Source organism: Oncorhynchus mykiss, chromosome 17, assembly GCF_013265735.2.
Source record: "Oncorhynchus mykiss isolate Arlee chromosome 17, USDA_OmykA_1.1, whole genome shotgun sequence".
In the NCBI taxonomy this organism is placed as follows: Eukaryota; Metazoa; Chordata; class Actinopteri; order Salmoniformes; family Salmonidae; genus Oncorhynchus; species Oncorhynchus mykiss.
The window spans coordinates 89486421-89507781 of NC_048581.1; the positions used below are offsets into that span (position 1 = coordinate 89486421).

At 45.9% G+C, this 21361-nt stretch overlaps 1 protein-coding gene across 1 annotated transcript in view; it reads left to right on the plus strand.

The window, feature by feature from the left end:
- LOC110493302 (dedicator of cytokinesis protein 3) overlaps window positions 1-21361 on the plus strand; it is a 359646-nt gene that overhangs the window by 323671 nt on the left and 14614 nt on the right. The window contains exons 43-50 of the mRNA XM_036950940.1: window positions 1244-1423; window positions 2868-2951; window positions 3064-3177; window positions 5530-5648; window positions 13473-13608; window positions 15184-15265; window positions 16371-16486; window positions 16954-17041. Coding sequence (XP_036806835.1) covers window positions 1244-1423; window positions 2868-2951; window positions 3064-3177; window positions 5530-5648; window positions 13473-13608; window positions 15184-15265; window positions 16371-16486; window positions 16954-17041 — 919 coding nt within the window. The remainder of the gene's footprint in view (window positions 1-1243; window positions 1424-2867; window positions 2952-3063; window positions 3178-5529; window positions 5649-13472; window positions 13609-15183; window positions 15266-16370; window positions 16487-16953; window positions 17042-21361) is intronic.

A 21361-nucleotide genomic window follows, 5' to 3' on the forward strand; every position in this document is an offset into this window, starting at 1 on the left:
CAGTAGTCGTGAAGTGTTTTGAAAGGCTGGTCATGGCTCACATCAACAGAATCATCCTGGAAAACCTAGACCCTCTCCAATTGGCATACCGTCCCAACAGATCTACAGATGACGCAATCTCAATCACACTCCACACTGCCCTTTCCCACCTGGACAAAAGGAACACCTATGTGAGAATGCTGTTCATTGACTACAGCTCAGCGCTCAACACCAGAGTGCCCTCAAAGCTCATCACTAAGGACCCTGGGACACCTTCCTCTGCAACTTGATCCTGGACTTCCTGATGAGCTGCCCCCAGGTGGTAGGGTAGGTAACAACACATCCGCCATGCTGATCCTTAACACGGGGGTCCCTCAGGGATGCGTGCTCAGTCCCCTCCTGTACTCCCTGTTCACCCACGACTGCGTGGCCAAGCACAACTCCAACACCATCATTACGTTTGCTGATGACACAACAGTGTCGTAGGCCTGACCACCAACAACTATGAGACGGTCTATAGGGAGGAGGTCAGAGACCTGGCCGTGTGGTGCCAAGACAACAACCTCTCCCTCAATGTGAGGAAGTCAAAGGAGATGATCGTGGACTACAGGAAAAGGAGACTCCAGTCATCGAAGTCGTGGACTGTTCTCTCTGCTGCCGCACGGCAAGCAGTACCGAAGTCTAGGACCAAATGGGCTCCTTAACAGCTTCTACCCCCAAGTTTTGAGACTGCTGAAGAATTCATCAAATGGGCTCCTTAACAGCTTCTACCCCCAAGTCATGAGACTGCTGAAGAATTAATCAAATGGGCTACTTAACAGCTTCTACCCCCAAGTCATGAGACTGCTGAACAATTCATCAAATGGCCACCAGGACTATTTACATTGACCCCCCCTTTGTTTTTACACTGTGGCTACTCACTGTTTATTATCCATGAATAGTAACTTTACCCCCACCCACATGTACAAATGACCTCGACTAACCTGTATCCCCACATACTGACTCGGTATATAGCCTCGTTATTGTTATTGTCATTTTGTGTTACTTTTGATTTTATTTTTATTACTTTAGTTAATTTAGTAAATATTTTATTAACTTGAACTTGTGCTGCATTTTTGGTTAAGGGCTTGTAAGGATTTATGTTGTATTCGGCGCATGTGACAAATAAAATGTGATAACTTGCATTGTGTTGTCCAGGTGGAAGTCCGTCCTCTTCCTCCTCCTCAGGTCCTGTTACAGTACTTCTGTTGTGTGTGGTGTCTAGGTGGAGGTGAGTCCTCTGGAGAATGCCATCTACGTGGTGGAGAACAAGAACCATGAGCTGCGGACCCTGATCAGCCAGTACCAACACAAGCAGCTCCATGGCAACATCAACCTGCTGTCCATGTGTCTCAATGGGGTCATTGACGCTGCCGTCAACGGGGGCATCGCCAGATACCAGGAGGTAGGTGCCACCATAGAACCAGGGGAGAGTCCTCATAAGAGTGAATTTCATAAAAATAGTCAAATATTTAACAATGTTACCTTTTTAGATAAAACTTTACTAAAATATATTCACGTCACCAAATAATTTATTAAAACACATTTTTCGTCAATGAAGGTCTACAGTAGCCTCAACAGCACTCTGTAGGGTAGCACCATGGTGTAGCCGGAGGACAGCTATCCTCCGTCCTACTCTGGTTACATTGACTTCAATACACAACCTAGGAGGCTCATGGTTATCACCCCCTTCCATAGACATACACAGTAATTATGACAACTTCCAGAGGACGTCTTCCAACCTATCAGAGCTCTTGCAGCATGAACTGACATGTTGTTCACCCAATCAAATTAATCTAGTACTGAAAGTATAAGCTACAGCTAGCTAGCACTGCAGTGCATAAAATATAGTGATTAGTTGACTCAGAGAGAGATAGAGAGTAGTTGATCAGTTTTTAACAAATTCATTTCTTCCAAAATTAAGGAGGAGAGAGAGATTTGGTTTTTTAACTTTCCCTTTCACTTAGCTAGCAAATGCAGCTAGCTAGTTTAGCCTCACCAGCACAAAGTGAGTGTGATGCTATGTTAGCTAGCTGGCTATGGCTATCCAACACTGGAACTCTTCCAAGTTTGGTTTTATTAATTTATTGCCACTGGGGCCCGTCGGTGTAACTGCTAAACTGCTTGCTGCTGACTGTACACCGTACTGCGTGATTGTAGCGGGTTTACTAATGTATTAGTTCTAGAAACTATGTTCACTATGATGTTAATACGATGACAACGATGTAGGCTGTGTGTGGCAGTTAGCGGTTATGATATGAAGGTTTGTCTTGGAAAGGTTTATTCGTCTGGTCGCAGACCGCTGGCACTGAAGTCCACAAGCAAATGGAAAAGGTGAGAGGTCATCGTGCAGATGTGAAGAAGGAATACAACGAACAAGGGATCATGCTTTTTTACGTGGTTTCTATGAAAGTGAACTGTGTGTGCGTGTGATCAGGGGTGTATTAATTTAGCCAATTATGTTGGAAAAAAAAAATCTTAAACTGAAACAATTGGAATGAAACCGGGATAAACATAACTGATTTTGTCCAATAAAAAACTCTGTGTTTTCAAATGCAGACACATTTTGTCCTAAACCTGAAGAGTGGAGGGGGAAGCATGTAGATGATGAACAGCAGGGGTCCCAGGACTAAACCTTGAGGCATGCCTTGCTTGACAGGGGCTGGGGTGGATGAACGGCAGGGGTCCCAGGACTAAACCTTGAGGCATGCCTTGGTTGATAGGGGCTGGAGTCTCTGAGGAACACAAAACTCTTGCTTGTTTTAGAATATACTTTGGGGGGTATTTTCTTTGATATACCGTCCCCTTACATCCCGTATGTCTGTCTGTCTTGTCTCTCCCTCAACCAGGCCTTCTTTGATACGGAGTACATCAGCAGCCACCCAGAAGACACAGAGAAGATCACTGCCCTCAAAGACCTCATGCAGGAACAGGTACAGTCTTGGTCTGTCTGTATCTTATCTGTCTGTATCTTAATGTTAAGATCAAATTAAAACGTGGCAATAAACTGAAACTCACTGAAGCTGTTGCTGTCTGCTGTTGTAGGTTTACATCCTGGGGGCGGGGCTTGCGGTCCATGACAAGCTGGTGCACCCTGAAATGCGTCCCCTGCACAAGAAGCTGATAGATCAGTTCCAGATGATGAGGAGCAGTCTCTATGTGAGTGACTTTTTCAGCAGTCTCTATGTGAGTGTCTTTTTTCAGCAGTCTCTATGTGAGTGACTTTTTTCAGCAGTCTCTATGTGAGTGACTTTTTCAGCAGTCTCTATGTGAATGGATTTTTTTCAGCAGTCTCTCAAGATGTGTCCTTTGAGCCTTATCCACTTCTGTCTGGTGAAGTTGTTTCTAGACGTAACTTCAGTCAGATATTCAATCATACACATAAATCTCCAGATAGCGTTTTCCTCACTACTTGCCGGATGGAGGGATGCTGACAAGTGGTTTAGGAACCGGCAGTCCCATGCTGTGACCCGGTTATTGCTGACGGTACAACAGGCTCAGAAAACATTCAGTACACGTAGCCGGACTGACACTTTCTACATCTAGACTAGGGTCAACTCCACTTTCTACATCTAGACTAGGGTCAACTCCACTTTCTACATCTAGACTAGAGTCAACTCCACTTTCTACATCTAGACTAGGGTCAACTCCACTTTCTACATCTAGACTAGAGTCAACTCCACTTTCTACATATAGACTAGGGTCAACTCCACTTTCTACATCTAGACTAGGGTCAACTCCACTTTCTACATCTAGACTAGAGTCAACTCCACTTTCTACATCTAGACTAGGGTCAACTCCACTTTCTACATCTAGACTAGAGTCAACTCCACTTTCTACATCTAGACTAGGGTCAACTCCACTTTCTACATCTAGACTAGGGTCAACTCCACTTTCTACATCTAGACTAGGGTCAACTCCACTTTCTACATCTAGACTAGAGTCAACTCCACTTTCTACATCTAGACTAGGGTCAACTCCACTTTCTACATCTAGACTAGGGTCAACTCCACTTTCTACATCTAGACTAGGGTCAACTCCACTTTCTACATCTAGACTAGCGTCAACTCCACTTTCTACATCTAGACTAGGGTCATCTCCACTTTCTACATCTAGACTAGGGTCAACTCCACTTTCTACATCTAGACAAGTTCCACAGACATGTGACTAACAGAAATTTAATATTGTGTCCCTGAACAAAGGGGGGGTTAAAGTCAAAAGTAACAGTCAGTATCTGGTGTGGCCACCAGCTGCAGTGCATCTCCTCCTCATGGACTGCACCAGATTTGCCAGTTATTGCTGTGAGATGTTACCCCACTCTTCCACCAAGGCACCTGCAAGTTCCCAGACATTTTGGGGGGGAATGTCCCTAGCCCTCACCCTCCGAGACAACAGGTCCCAGATGTGCTCAATGGTATTGAGATCACGGCTCTTCGCTGACCATGGCAGAACACTGACATTGCTGTCTTGCAGGAAATCACGCACAGAACGAGCAGTATGGCTGGTGGCATTGTCATGCTGGAGGGTCATTGTCATGCTGGAGCATCACGTCATGAGCCTGCAGGAAGGGTACCACCACATGAGGGAGGAAGATTTCTTCCCTGTAACACACAGCGTTGAGATTGCCTGCAATGGCAACAAGCTCAGTCCGATGATTCTGTGACACATCGCCCCAGACCATGACGGACCCTCCACCTCCAAATCGATCCTGCTGTAACGCTCATTGCTTCGACGTTAAAAGCGAATCCGACCATCACCCCTGGTGAGACAAAAACGCAACTCATCAGTGAAGTCCTGTCTCATCAGCCAGTCCTGCCTGGTCCAACGACGGTGGGTTTGTGCCCATAGGCGACGTTGTTGCTGGTGATGTCTTACAACAGGCCTACAAGCCCTCAGTCCAGCCTCTCTCAGCCTATTGCCGACAGTCTGAGCACTGATGGAGGGATTGTGCGTTCCTGGTGTAACTCGGGCAGTTGTTGTTGCCATCCTGTACCTGTCCCGCAGGTGTGATGTTCAGATGTACCGATCCTGTGCAGGTGTTGTTACACGTGGTCTGCCACTGTGAGGACGATCAGCTGTCCGTCCTGTCTCCCTGTAGCGCTGTCTTAGGCGTCTCACAGTACAGACATTGCAATTTATTGCCATAGCCACATCTGCAGTCTTCATGCCTCCTTGCAGCATGTCTAAGACACGTTCACGCAGATGAGCAGGGACCCTGGAATTCTTTATTTTGGTGTTTTTCAGAGTCAGTAGAAAGGCCTCTTTAGTGTCCTAAGTTTTCATAACTATGACCTTCATTGCCTACCGTCTGTAAGCTATTAGTGTCTTAACGACCGTTGTTCCACAGGTGCATGTTCACTAATTGTTTATGGTTCATTGAACAAGCATGGGAAACAGTGTTTAAACCCTTTGCAATGAAGAGCTGTGAAGTTATTTGGATTTTTACAAATTATCTTTGAAAGACAGGGTCCTGAAAAAGGGACGTTTATTTAGTGTTTTCTCTCTCTACAGGGTCTGCCGGGACTGGACAAGCTGAGTCCTGCCTGTTCTAGTGTCAGCACCACAAGAGGCATCCTGGCTACGCACAGCCCCATGAGCCCCGACAGCTTCAAACTCATTCACAGGCACAGGTGAGGCATACACACAGAGATATGGTCACACACACACACACACAGAGATATGGTCACACACACACACAGATATATGGTCACACACACACAGAGATATGGTCACACACACACACACAGATATGGTCACACACACACACAGATATATGGTCACACACACACACACACAGATATATGGTCACACACACACACACAGATATGGTCACACACACACACACACACAAATATGGTCACACACACACAGAGATATGGTCACACACACACGGAGATATGGTCACACACACACACACACACACACACACACACAGATATGGACACACACACACGCAGACATGGTCTCACACACACACACACACACACACACAGATATGGTCACACACACACACAGATATATGGTCACACACACACACACAGATATGGTCACACACACACACACAGACATGGTCACACACACACAGATATGGTCACACACACACACACAGACATGGTCACACACACACACAGAGATATGGTCACACACACACAGAGATATGGTCACACACACACACACAGATATGGTCACACACACACACAGATATGGTCACACACACACACAGATATGGTCACACACACACACACACACAGAGATATGGTCACACACACACACACACAGAGATATGGTCACACACACACACACACACACGGAGATATGGTCACACACACACAGATATGGTCACACACACACACACACACACGGAGATATGGTCACACACACACAGAGATATGGTCACACACACACACACACACACAGAGATATGGTCACACACACACACACAGAGAATGGTCACACACACAGAGATATGGTCACACACACACACACACAGAGATATGGTCACACACACACACACACACACAGAGATATGGTCACACACACACAGATATGGTCACACACACACACAGAGAGATATGGTCACACACACACACACACAGATATGGTCACACACACACAGATATGGTCACACACACAGATATATGGTCACACACACACACACAGATATGGTCACACACACACACAGAGATATGGTCACACACACACACACAGATATGGTCACACACACACAGATATGGTCACACACACACACACAGATATGGTCACACACACACACACAGATATGGTCACACACACACACACACACAGATATGGTCACACACACACACACAGATATGGTCACACACACACACAGAGATATGGTCACACACACACACACACACAGATATGGTCACACACACACACAGATATGGTCACACACACACACACAGATATGGTCACACACACACACACAGATATGGTCACACACACACACACACACAGATATGGTCACACACACACACACAGATATGGTCACACACACACACACACACACACAGATATGGTCACACACACACAGAGATATGGTCACACACACACACACACAGATATGGTCACACACACACACAGATATGGTCACACACACACACACAGATATGGTCACACACACACACACAGATATGGTCACACACACACACACACACACACAGATATGGTCACACACACACACAGATATGGTCACACACACACACACAGATATGGTCACACACACACACACAGATATGGTCACACACACACACACACACAAATATGGTCACACACACACACAGATATGGTCACACACACACACACAGAAATGGTCACACACACACACAGATATGGTCACACACAGATATGGTCACACACACACACAGATATGGTCACACACACACACACAGATATGGTCACACACACACACACAGATATGGTCACACACACACACACACACAGATATGGTCACACACACACACACAGATATGGTCACACACACACACAGATATGGTCACACACACACACAGATATGGTCACACACACACAGATATGGTCACACACACACACAGATATGGTCACACACACACACACACAGATATGGTCACACACACACACAGATATGGTCACACACACACACAGATATGGTCACACACACACACAGATATGGTCACACACACACACACACACAGATATGGTCACACACACACACAGATATGGTCACACACACACACACAGATATGGTCACACACACACACACAGATATGGTCACACACACACACACACACAGATATGGTCACACACACACACACACATATGGTCACACACACACACACACACACACACAGATATTGTCACACACACACAGAGATATGGTCACACACACACACAGATATGGTCACACACACACACACAGATATGGTCACACACACACACAGATATGGTCACACACACACACACAGATATGGTCACACACACACACACAGATATGGTCACACACACACACACACACACACAGATATGGTCACACACACACACAGATATGGTCACACACACACACACAGATATGGTCACACACACACACACAGATATGGTCACACACACACACAGATATGGTCACACACACACACAGATATGGTCACACACACACACAGATATGGTCACACACACACACACACACAGATATGGTCACACACACACACAGATATGGTCACACACACACACACAGATATGGTCACACACACACACACAGATATGGTCACACACACACACACACACAGATATGGTCACACACACACACACACAGATATGGTCACACACACACACACACACACACACAGATATGGTCACACACACACAGAGATATGGTCACACACACACACAGATATGGTCACACACACACACACAGATATGGTCACACACACACACAGATATGGTCACACACACACACACAGATATGGTCACACACACACACACAGATATGGTCACACACACACACACACACACACACAGATATGGTCACACACACACACAGATATGGTCACACACACACACACAGATATGGTCACACACACACACACAGATATGGTCACACACACACACAGATATGGTCACACACACACACAGATATGGTCACACACACACACAGATATGGTCACACACACACACACAGATATGGTCACACACACACACACACACAGATATGGTCACACACACACACACACACAAATATGGTCACACACACACACAGATATGGTCACACACACACACAGATATGGTCACACACACACAGATATGGTCACACACACACACAGATATGGTCACACACACACACAGATATGGTCACACACACACACAGATATGGTCACACACACACACAGATATGGTCACACACACACACAGATATGGTCACACACACACACAGATATGGTCACACACACACACACAGAGAGATGGTCACACACACACACACAGAGAGATATGGTCACACACACACACACAGAGAGATATGGTCACACACACACACACACAGAGAGATATGGTCACACACACACACACGGAGATATGGTCACACACACACACAGATATGGTCTCACACACACACACACAGAGAGATATGGTCTCACACACACACACACAGAGAGATATGGTCTCACACACACAGATATGGTCTCACACACACACACACACAGAGATATGGTCTCACACACACACACAGAGAGATATGGTCTCACACACACAGATATGGTCACACACACACACACACACAGATATGGTCTCACACACACACACAGAGATATGGTCACACACACACACACGGAGATATGGTCACACACACACAGATATGGTCACACACACACAGATATGGTCACACACACGCACAGAGATATGGTCACACACACACACACAGATATGGTCACACACACACACACAGATATGGTCACACACACACACAGATATGGTCACACACACACACACAGATATGGTCACACACACACACACAGATATGGTCACACACACACACACACACACACAGATATGGTCACACACACACACAGATATGGTCACACACACACACACAGATATGGTCACACACACACACACAGATATGGTCACACACACACACAGATATGGTCACACACACACACAGATATGGTCACACACACACACAGATATGGTCACACACACACACACAGATATGGTCACACACACACACACACACAGATATGGTCACACACACACACACACACAAATATGGTCACACACACACACAGATATGGTCACACACACACACAGATATGGTCACACACACACAGATATGGTCACACACACACACAGATATGGTCACACACACACACAGATATGGTCACACACACACACAGATATGGTCACACACACACACAGATATGGTCACACACACACACAGATATGGTCACACACACACACAGATATGGTCACACACACACAGATATGGTCACACACACACACAGATATGGTCACACACACACACAGATATGGTCACACACACACACAGATATGGTCACACACACACACAGATTTATGGTCACACACACACACAGATATGGTCACACACACACACACAGAGAGATATGGTCACACACACACACACAGAGAGATATGGTCACACACACACACACAGAGAGATATGGTCACACACACACACACACAGAGAGATATGGTCACACACACACACACGGAGATATGGTCACACACACACACAGATATGGTCTCACACACACACACACAGAGAGATATGGTCTCACACACACACACACAGAGAGATATGGTCTCACACACACAGATATGGTCTCACACACACACACACACAGAGATATGGTCTCACACACACACACAGAGAGATATGGTCTCACACACACAGATATGGTCACACACACACACACACACAGATATGGTCTCACACACACACACAGAGATATGGTCACACACACACACACGGAGATATGGTCACACACACACAGATATGGTCACACACACACAGATATGGTCACACACACACACAGAGATATGGTCACACACACACACACACAGATATGGTCACACACACACAGAGATATGGTCACACACACACACACACACAGATATGGTCACACACACACAGAGATATGGTCACACACACACACAGATATGGTCACACACACACACACAGATATGGTCACACACACACACAGATATGGTCACACACACACACACAGATATGGTCACACACACACACACAGATATGGTCACACACACACACACACACACACAGATATGGTCACACACACACACAGATATGGTCACACACACACACACAGATATGGTCACACACACACACACAGATATGGTCACACACACACACAGATATGGTCACACACACACACAGATATGGTCACACACACACACAGATATGGTCACACACACACACACAGATATGGTCACACACACACACACACACAGATATGGTCACACACACACACACACACACAAATATGGTCACACACACACACACAGATATGGTCACACACACACACAGATATGGTCACACACACACAGATATGGTCACACACACACACAGATATGGTCACACACACACACAGATATGGTCACACACACACACAGATATGGTCACACACACACACAGATATGGTCACACACACACACAGATATGGTCACACACACACACAGATATGGTCACACACACACAGATATGGTCACACACACACACAGATATGGTCACACACACACACAGATATGGTCACACACACACACAGATATGGTCACACACACACACAGATTTATGGTCACACACACACACAGATATGGTCACACACACACACACAGAGAGATATGGTCACACACACACACACAGAGAGATATGGTCACACACACACACACAGAGAGATATGGTCACACACACACACACACAGAGAGATATGGTCACACACACACACACGGAGATATGGTCACACACACACACAGATATGGTCTCACACACACACACACAGAGAGATATGGTCTCACACACACACACACAGAGAGATATGGTCTCACACACACAGATATGGTCTCACACACACACACACACAGAGATATGGTCTCACACACACACACAGAGAGATATGGTCTCACACACACAGATATGGTCACACACACACACACACACAGATATGGTCTCACACACACACACAGAGATATGGTCACACACACACACACGGAGATATGGTCACACACACACAGATATGGTCACACACACACAGATATGGTCACACACACACACAGAGATATGGTCACACACACACACACACAGATATGGTCACACACACACAGAGATATGGTCACACACACACACACACACAGATATGGTCACACACACACAGAGATATGGTCACACACACACACACAGATATATGGTCACACACACACACAGAGAGATATGGTCACACACACACACAGAGATATGGTCACACACACAGATATATGGTCACACACACACAGAGATATGGTCACACACACACAGATATATGGTCACACACACACAGAGATATGGTCACACACACACACACACACAGATATGGTCACACACACACAGAGATATGGTCACACACACAGATATATGGTCACACACACACACACAGATATGGTCACACACACACACAGAGATATGGTCACACACACAGAGATATGGTCACACACACACACACACAGATATGGTCACACACACACAGAGATATGGTCACACACACACACACAGATATATGGTCACACACACACACAGAGAGATATGGTCACACACACACACAGAGATATGGTCACACACACAGATATATGGTCACACACACACAGATATATGGTCACACACACACACACACAGATATGGTCACACACACACAGAGATATGGTCACACACACAGATATATGGTCACACACACACACACAGATATGGTCACACACACACACAGATATGGTCACACACACACACACAGATATGGTCACACACACACAGAGATATGGTCACACACACAGATATGGTCACACACACACACACAGATATGGTCACACACACACATAGATATGGTCACACACAGATATGGTCACACACACACACACAGATATGGTCACACACACACACAGATATGGTCACACACACACACACACAGATATGGTCACACACACACACACACACACACAGATATGGTCACACACACACACACAGATATGGTTACACACACACAGAGATATGGTCACACACACACACACAGAGATATGGTCACACACACACACAGATATATGGTTACACACACACAGAGATATGGTCACACACACACACAGATATATGGTCACACACACACACACAGAGATATGGTCACACACACACACAGAGATATGGTCACACACACACGCAGGCATGCATACAATTGCCTTCCTCTACCACAGGTGATTTCAGTGCTCTCACGAGTCACGGCACAAATCTTCCTCCAACCCCTCCCCAACCTTTCCTCCCTCCCTCCCTCCCACCCCTCTCCAACCTTCCCTCCCTCCCTCCCTCCCTCCCTCCCTCCCTCCCTCCCTCCAACCCCTCCCCAACCTTTCCTCCCTCCCTCCCACCCCTCTCCAACCTTCCCTCCCTCCCTCCCTCCCTCCCTCCCTCCAACCCCTCCCCAACCTTTCCTCCCTCCCTCCCACCCCTCTCCAACCCTCCCTCCCTCCCTCCCTCCCTCCCTCCCAACCGTTCCTCCCTCCCTCCCACCCCTCTCCAACCTTCCCTCCCTCCCTCCCTCCCTCCCTCCCTCCCTCCCTCCAACCCATCCCCAACCTTTCCTCACCCCTCTCTTCACCCCTCACTCCCCCCTCCACAACCCTCCCTCTCCATTCTCCCTCTCCTCTCCCCTCCCCCCCCCCCCCCCCTCTCTCTCTCTCTCTCTCTCCCCCAGTCCACTGAATCTGCTGGGGTCTATCCGCCAGTCGTCCTCCTCACTGTCCTCTCACACCTCCAGCGAGACGGGTAACCTGGTGATCCTGACGGACAGCGTGGTGATGGAACACCCCGAGGACGTCTACCGTATGCAGGTCTGTCTCTGCACCAGGGCAGTGCCTGCTGTACCCGCTGTACCATACCCACTGTACCCACCTCACTGCACCGTACCCACCTCACTGTACCCACCTCACTGTACCTAACCCACCTCACTGTACCGTACCCACTGTACCCACCTCACTGTACTCTACCCACTGTACCCACCTCACTGTACCTAACCCACCTCACTCTACCTAACCCACCTCACTGTACTCTACATACTGTACCCACCTCACTGTACCCACCTCACTGCAGCCACCTCACTGTACTATACTCACTGTACCCACCTCACTGTACCATACCCACTGTACCCACCTCACTGTACCGTACCCACTGTACCCACCTCACTGTACTCTACCCACTGTACCCACCTCACTGTACCTAACCCACCTCACTGTACCTAACCCACCTCACTGTACCTAACCCACCTCACTGTACTCTACATACTGTACCCACCTCACTGTACCCACCTCACTGTACCGTATCCACTGTACCCACCTCACTGTACTCTACCCACTGTACCCACCTCACTGTACCTAACCCACCTCACTGTACCTAACCCACCTCACTGTACTCTACATACTGTACCCACCTCACTGTACTCTACATACTGTACCCACCTCACTGTACTCTACCCACTGTACCCACCTCACTGTACCGTACCCACTGTACCCACCTCACTGTACTCTACCCACTGTACCCACCTCACTGTACCTAACCCACCTCACTGTACCTAACCCACCTCACTGTACTCTACATACTGTACCCACCTCACTGTACTCTACATACTGTACCCACCTCACTGTACCCACCTCACTGTACTCTACATACTGTACCCACCTCACTGTACCCACCTCACTGTACCCACCTCACTGTACCCACCTCACTGTACTCTACATACTGTACCCACCTCACTGTACTCTACATACTGTACCCACCTCACTGTACCCACCTCACTGTACCCACCTCACTGTACCCACCTCACTGTACTCTATATACTGTACCCACCTCACTGTACTCTACATACTGTACCCACCTCACTGTACCCACCTCACTGTACTCTACATACTGTACCCACCTCACTGTACTGTACTCACTGTACCCACCTCACTGTACTCTACCCACTGTACCCACCTCACTGTACTCTACCCACTGTACCCACCTCACTGTACCCACCTCACTGTACTGTACCCACCTCACTGTACCCACCTCACTGTACTATACCCACTGTACCCACCTCACTGTACTCTACCCACTGTACCCACCTCACTGTACCCACCTCACTGTACTATACCCACTGTACCCACCTCACTGTACTCTACCCACTGTACCCACCTCACTGTACCCACCTCACTGTACTCTACCCACTGTACCCACCTCACTGTACTCTACCCACTGTACCCACCTCACTGTACCCACCTCACTGTACTGTACCCACCTCACTGTACCCACCTCACTGTACTATACCCACTGTACCCACCTCACTGTACTGTACCTCATGGCTCATTTACTGTAAATAATCTGGTTTCTGGCTCATTTACTGTAAGTATATTTTCTCTTTCTTGTCTCAGCCCAGTCCTTCGTCCTCCAGTCTGAGCTCCACCCACTCAGCTCCGTCCCAGATGATGAACTCTGCCCCCAACAGTATCAGAGGTAGGTTGTCTACTGTAGTCAGATCTTACTAGCAATGGGTTCAAACCCCTTCTTTGTGTGGCTAGTTTCGATGCTCTGATCTCTGTCTAGTTGTGATGCTGTGTTCCTCTCTGTCTCCTCTCAGTATCTCTGTCTCCTCTCAGTATCTCTGTCTCCTCTCAGTATCTCTGTCTAGTTGTGATGTTCTCTTCCTCTCTGTCTCCTCTCAGTATCTCTGTCTCCTCTCAGTATCTCTGTCTCCTCTGAGTATCTCTGTCTCCTCGCAGTGTCTCTGTCTCCTCTCAGTATCTCTCTCCTCTCAGTATCTCTGTCTCCTCTCAGTATCTCTGTCTCCTCTCAGTATCTCTGTCTCCTCTCAGTATCTCTGTCTAGTTGTGATGCTGTGTTCCTCTCTGTCTCCTCTCAGTATCTCTGTCTCCTCTCAGTATCTCTGTCTAGTTGTGATGCTGTGTTCCTCTCTTTCTCCTCTCAGTATCTCTGTCTAGTTGTGATGCTGTGTTCCTCTCTGTGTTCTCTCAGTATCTCTGTCTCCTCTCAGTATCTCTGTCTCCTCTCAGTATCTCTGTCTCCTCTCAGTATCTCTGTCTAGTTGTGATGCTGTGTTCCTCTCTGTCTCCTCTCAGTATCTCTGTCTCCTCTCAGTATCTCTGTCTCCTCTCAGTATCTCTGTCTAGTTGTGATGCTGTGTTCCTCTCTGTCTCCTCTCAGTATCTCTGTCTAGTTGTGATGCTGTGTTCCTCTCTGTCTCCTCTCAGTATCTCTGTCTAGTTGTGATGCTGTGTTCCTCTCTGTGTCCTCTCAGTATCTCTGTCTCCTCTCAGTATCTCTGTCTCCTCTCAGTATCTCTGTGTAGTTGTGATGCTGTGTTCGTCTCTGTCTCCTCTCAGTATCTCTGTCTCCTCTCAGTATCTCTGTCTAGTTCTGATGCTGTGTTCCTCTCTGTCTCCTCTCAGTATCTCTGTCTAGTTGTGATGCTGTGTTCCTCTCTGTCTCCTCTCAGTATCTCTGTCTAGTTGTGATGCTGTGTTCCTCTCTGTCTCCTCTCAGTATCTCTGTCTAATTTCGATGCTCTGTTCCTCTCTGTGTCCTCTGCCCTCTGTGGTAGGCTCCCCGTCGCTGCCAGAAAAATACAGACACAACCGTGAGATGTTGATGCTGCTGCCTCTGCACCGTGAAAGACCCAGCTCCACTATGTACCCCAACATCACTGAGAACGGACAGGTACAGCTACTGTTGGCCTGGCCCACGCTTCTCCGTTTCGCTTCAATCTCTATCTTCTCTGGGCCCTTATCCACAAAGAATCCTCAGAGTATTAGTGCTGATCTAGGATCAGTTTCTCTCTTTTAGATCATAATCAGTATGATTATATGGGCAGATCCTAGGTCAGTACTTCTTCTACTCTGCTTCAATCACTATCTCTTTAGATCTTCTTATTGGAATGTAATGAAGTACTTCCTGGTACTGCCAGAGTAGGATGACCCTCATCTCTGGGTCTGGTACCTCACTTTATGTTCTTCCTGTTCCTGCTTGCTTTTTTTAGGCCAGGTAATTGTAAAAAAAAAAAATTTAAAAAAAAAATTAAACAACTATTTTTGACAACTGCTGATGTAAAACAAAAAGAAAGGGCTTTATAAATACCTTTTGATTTAGTTCATTGATTGGTTGATGTGTCTTTTCTGTGTCTCCAGCCAACTAACTTCCAGCGAGCGTTGTTCCACCAGGTGATTGGTCCGTGCAAGCCCTGTAGCGACCCTAACCTGTCCGTAGCGGAGAAAGGTACTGTTGTCCTGTCTGTCCTCAGCTTATTGCCCTTCAGTCTGACCTTGAGTCTGTTGCGTTAGACTTACAGAACTTGGCTTATATATATATATATATATATAAAAAAAGGGACATCGCTGCGTACGTCTGATGATAGTCTGTAAGTAGTTTTGTTGCTGCGTTGACTAAAAGTATAAATTCATGAGTGCAGACATTCTGTCAGTCTCTCTGTCTGTAATCCTTCACCACACACCTTCCATCTCTTCTGTCTGTAATCCTTCACCACACACCTTCCATCTCTTCTGTCTGTAATACTTCATCACACACCTTCCATCTCTTCTGTCTGTAATACTTCATCACACACCTTCCATCTCTTCTGTCTGTAATACTTCACCACACACCTTCCATCTCTTCTGTCTGTAATCCTTCACCACACACCTTCCATCTCTTCTGTCTGTAATACTTCATCACACACCTTCCATCTCTTCTGTCTGTAATACTTCATCACACACCTTCCATCTCTTCTGTCTGTAATACTTCATCACACACCTTCCATCTCTTCTGTCTGTAATACTTCACCACACACCTTCCATCTCTTCTGTCTGTCTGTAATACTTCACCACACACCTTCCATCTCTTCTGTCAGTAATACTTCACCACACACCTTCCATCTCTTCTGTCTGTAATACTTCATCACACACCTTCCATCTCTTCTGTCAGTAATACTTCACCACACACCTTCCATCTCTTCTGTCTGTAATACTTCATCACACACCTTCCATCTCTTCTGTCTGTCTGTAATACTTCACCACACACCTTCCATCTCTTCTGTCAGTAATACTTCACCACACACCTTCCATCTCTTCTGTCTGTAATACTTCATCACACACCTTCCATCTCTTCTGTCTGTAATACTTCATCACACACCTTCCATCTCTTCTGTCTGTCTGTAATACTTCACCACACACCTTCCATCTCTTCTGTCTGTCTGTAATACTTCACCACACACCTTCCATCTCTTCTGTCTGTAATACTTCATCACACACCTTCCATCTCTTCTGTCTGTAATACTTCATCACACACCTTCCATCTCTTCTGTCTGTAATACTTCATCACACACCTTCCATCTCTTCTGTCTGTAATACTTCACCACACACCTTCCATCTCTTCTGTCTGTCTGTAATACTTCACCACAGACCTTCCATCTCTTCTGTCTGTAATACTTCACCACACACCTTCCATCTCTTCTGTCTGTAATACTTCACCACACACCTTCCATCTCTTCTGTCTGTAATCCTTCACCACACACCTTCCATCTCTTCTGTCTGTCTGTAATCCTTCACCACACACCTTCCATCTCTTCTGTCTGTAATCCTTCACCACACACCTTCCATCTCTTCTGTCTGTAATACTTCATCACACACCTTCCATCTCTTCTGTCTGTAATACTTCACCACACACCTTCCATCTCTTCTGTCTGTAATCCTTCACCACACACCTTCCATCTCTTCTGTCAGTAATACGTCATCACACACCTTCCATCTCTTCTGTCTGTAATACTTCAACACACACCTTCCATCTCTTCTGTCTGTAATACTTCACCACACACCTTCCATCTCTTCTGTCAGTAATACTTCACCACACACCTTCCATCTCTTCTGTCTGTAATCCTTCATCACACACCTTCCATCTCTTCTGTCTGTAATACTTCACCACACACCTTCCATCTCTTCTGTCTGTAATACTTCACCACACACCTTCCATCTCTTCTGTCTGTAATACTTCACCACACACCTTCCATCTCTTCTGTCTGTAATACTTCACCACACACCTTCCATCTCTTCTGTCAGTAATACGTCATCACACACCTTCCATCTCTTCTGTCTGTAATACTTCAACACACACCTTCCATCTCTTCTGTCTGTAATACTTCACCACACACCTTCCATCTCTTCTGTCTGTAATACTTCACCACACACCTTCCATCTCTTCTGTCAGTAATACTTCACCACACACCTTCCATCTCTTCTGTCTGTAATACTTCATCACACACCTTCCATCTCTTCTGTCTGTAATCCTTCACCACACACCTTCCATCTCTTCTGTCTGTAATACTTCACCACACACCTTCCATCTCTTCTGTCTGTATTACTTCACCACACACCTTCCATCTCTTCTGTCTGTAATACTTCACCACACACCTTCCATCTCTTCTGTCTGTAATCCTTCACCACACACCTTCCATCTCTTCTGTCTATAATACTTCACCACACACCTTCCATCTCTTCTGTCTGTCTGTAATACGTCATCACACACCTTCCATCTCTTCTGTCTGTAATACTTCACCACACACCTTCCATCTCTTCTGTCTGTAATCTTTCACCACACACCTTCCATCTCTTCTGTCTGTAATACTTCACCACACACCTTCCATCTCTTCTGTCTGTCTGTAATACTTCACCACACACCTTCCATCTCTTCTGTCTGTAATACTTCATCACACACCTTCCATCTCTTCTGTCAGTAATACTTCACCACACACCTTCCATCTCTTCTGTCTGTAATCCTTCATCACACACCTTCCATCTCTTCTGTCTGTAATACTTCACCACACACCTTCCATGTCTTCTGTCTGTAATACTTCACCACACACCTTCCATCTCTTCTGTCTGTAATACTTCACCACACACCTTCCATCTCTTCTGTCAATAAGACTTCACCACACACCTTCCATCTCTTCTGTCTGTAATCCTTCACCACACACCTTCCATCTCTTCTGTCTGTAATACTTCACCACACACCTTCCATCTCTTCTGTCTGTAATACTTCACCACACACCTTCCATCTCTTCTGTCTGTAATACTTCACCACACACCTTCCATCTCTTCTGTCAGTAATACTTCACCACACACCTTCCATCTCTTCTGTCTGTAATACTTCACCACACACCTTCCATCTCTTCTGTCTGTAAATCTTCACCACACACCTTCCATCTCTTCTGTCTGTAATACGTCATCACACACCTTCCATCTCTTCTGTCTGTCTGTAATCCTTCACCACACACCTTCTATCTCTTCTGTCTGTAATACGTCATCACACACCTTCCATCTCTTCTGTCTGTCTGTATTACGTCATCACACACCTTCCATCTCTTCTGTCTGTCTGTAATCCTTCACCACACACCTTCTATCTCTTCTGTCTGTAATACGTCATCACACACCTTCCATCTCTTCTGTCTGTCTGTATTACGTCATCACACACCTTCCATCTCTTCTGTCTGTCTGTAATACTTCACCACACACCTTCTATCTCTTCTGTCTGTAATCCTTCACCACACACCTTCCATCTCTTCTGTCTGTCTGTCTGTAATACGTCACCACTATTATCATTATTCAGAGTTTATAGAAGGTGATAACCAACTCTTATTCAGAGTTTATAGGAGGTGATAACCAACTCTTATTCAGAGTTTATAGGAGGTGATAACCAACTCTTATTCAGAGTTTATAGGAGGTGATAACCTACTCTTATTCAGAGTTTATAGGAGGTGATAACCAACTCTTATTCAGAGTTTATAGGAGGTGATAACCAACTCTTATTCAGAGTTTATAGGAGGTGATAACCAACTCTTATTTAGAGTTTATAGGAGGTGATAACCAACTCTTATTCAGAGTTTATAGGAGGTGATAACCACCTCTTGAACAGAGTTTATAGAAGGTGATAACCAACTCTTATTCAGAGTTTATAGGAGGTGATAACCAACTCTTGAACAGAGTTTATAGGAGGTGATAACCAACTCTTATTCAGAGTTTATAGGAGGTGATAACCAACTCTTATTCAGAGTTTATAGGAGGTGATAACCACCTCTTGAACATAGTTTATAGAAGGTGATAACCAACTCTTGAACAGAGTTTATAGGAGGTGATAACCAACTCTTATTCAGAGTTTATAGGAGGTGATAACCAACTCTTATTCAGAGTTTATAGGAGGTGATAACCAACTCTTATTCAGAGTTTATAGGAGGTGATAACCAACTCTTATTCAGAGTTTATAGGAGGTGATAACCAACTCTTATTCAGAGTTTATAGGAGGTGATAACCAACTCTTATTCAGAGTTTATAGGAGGTGATAACCAACTCTTATTCAGAGTTTATAGGAGGTGATAACCAACTCTTATTCAGAGTTTATAGGAGGTGGTAACCAACTCTTATTCAGAGTTTATAGGAGGTGATAACCAACTCTTATTCAGAGTTTATAGGAGGTGATAACCACCTCTTGAACATAGTTTATAGAAGGTGATAACCAACTCTTGAACAGAGTTTATAGGAGGTGGTAACCAAC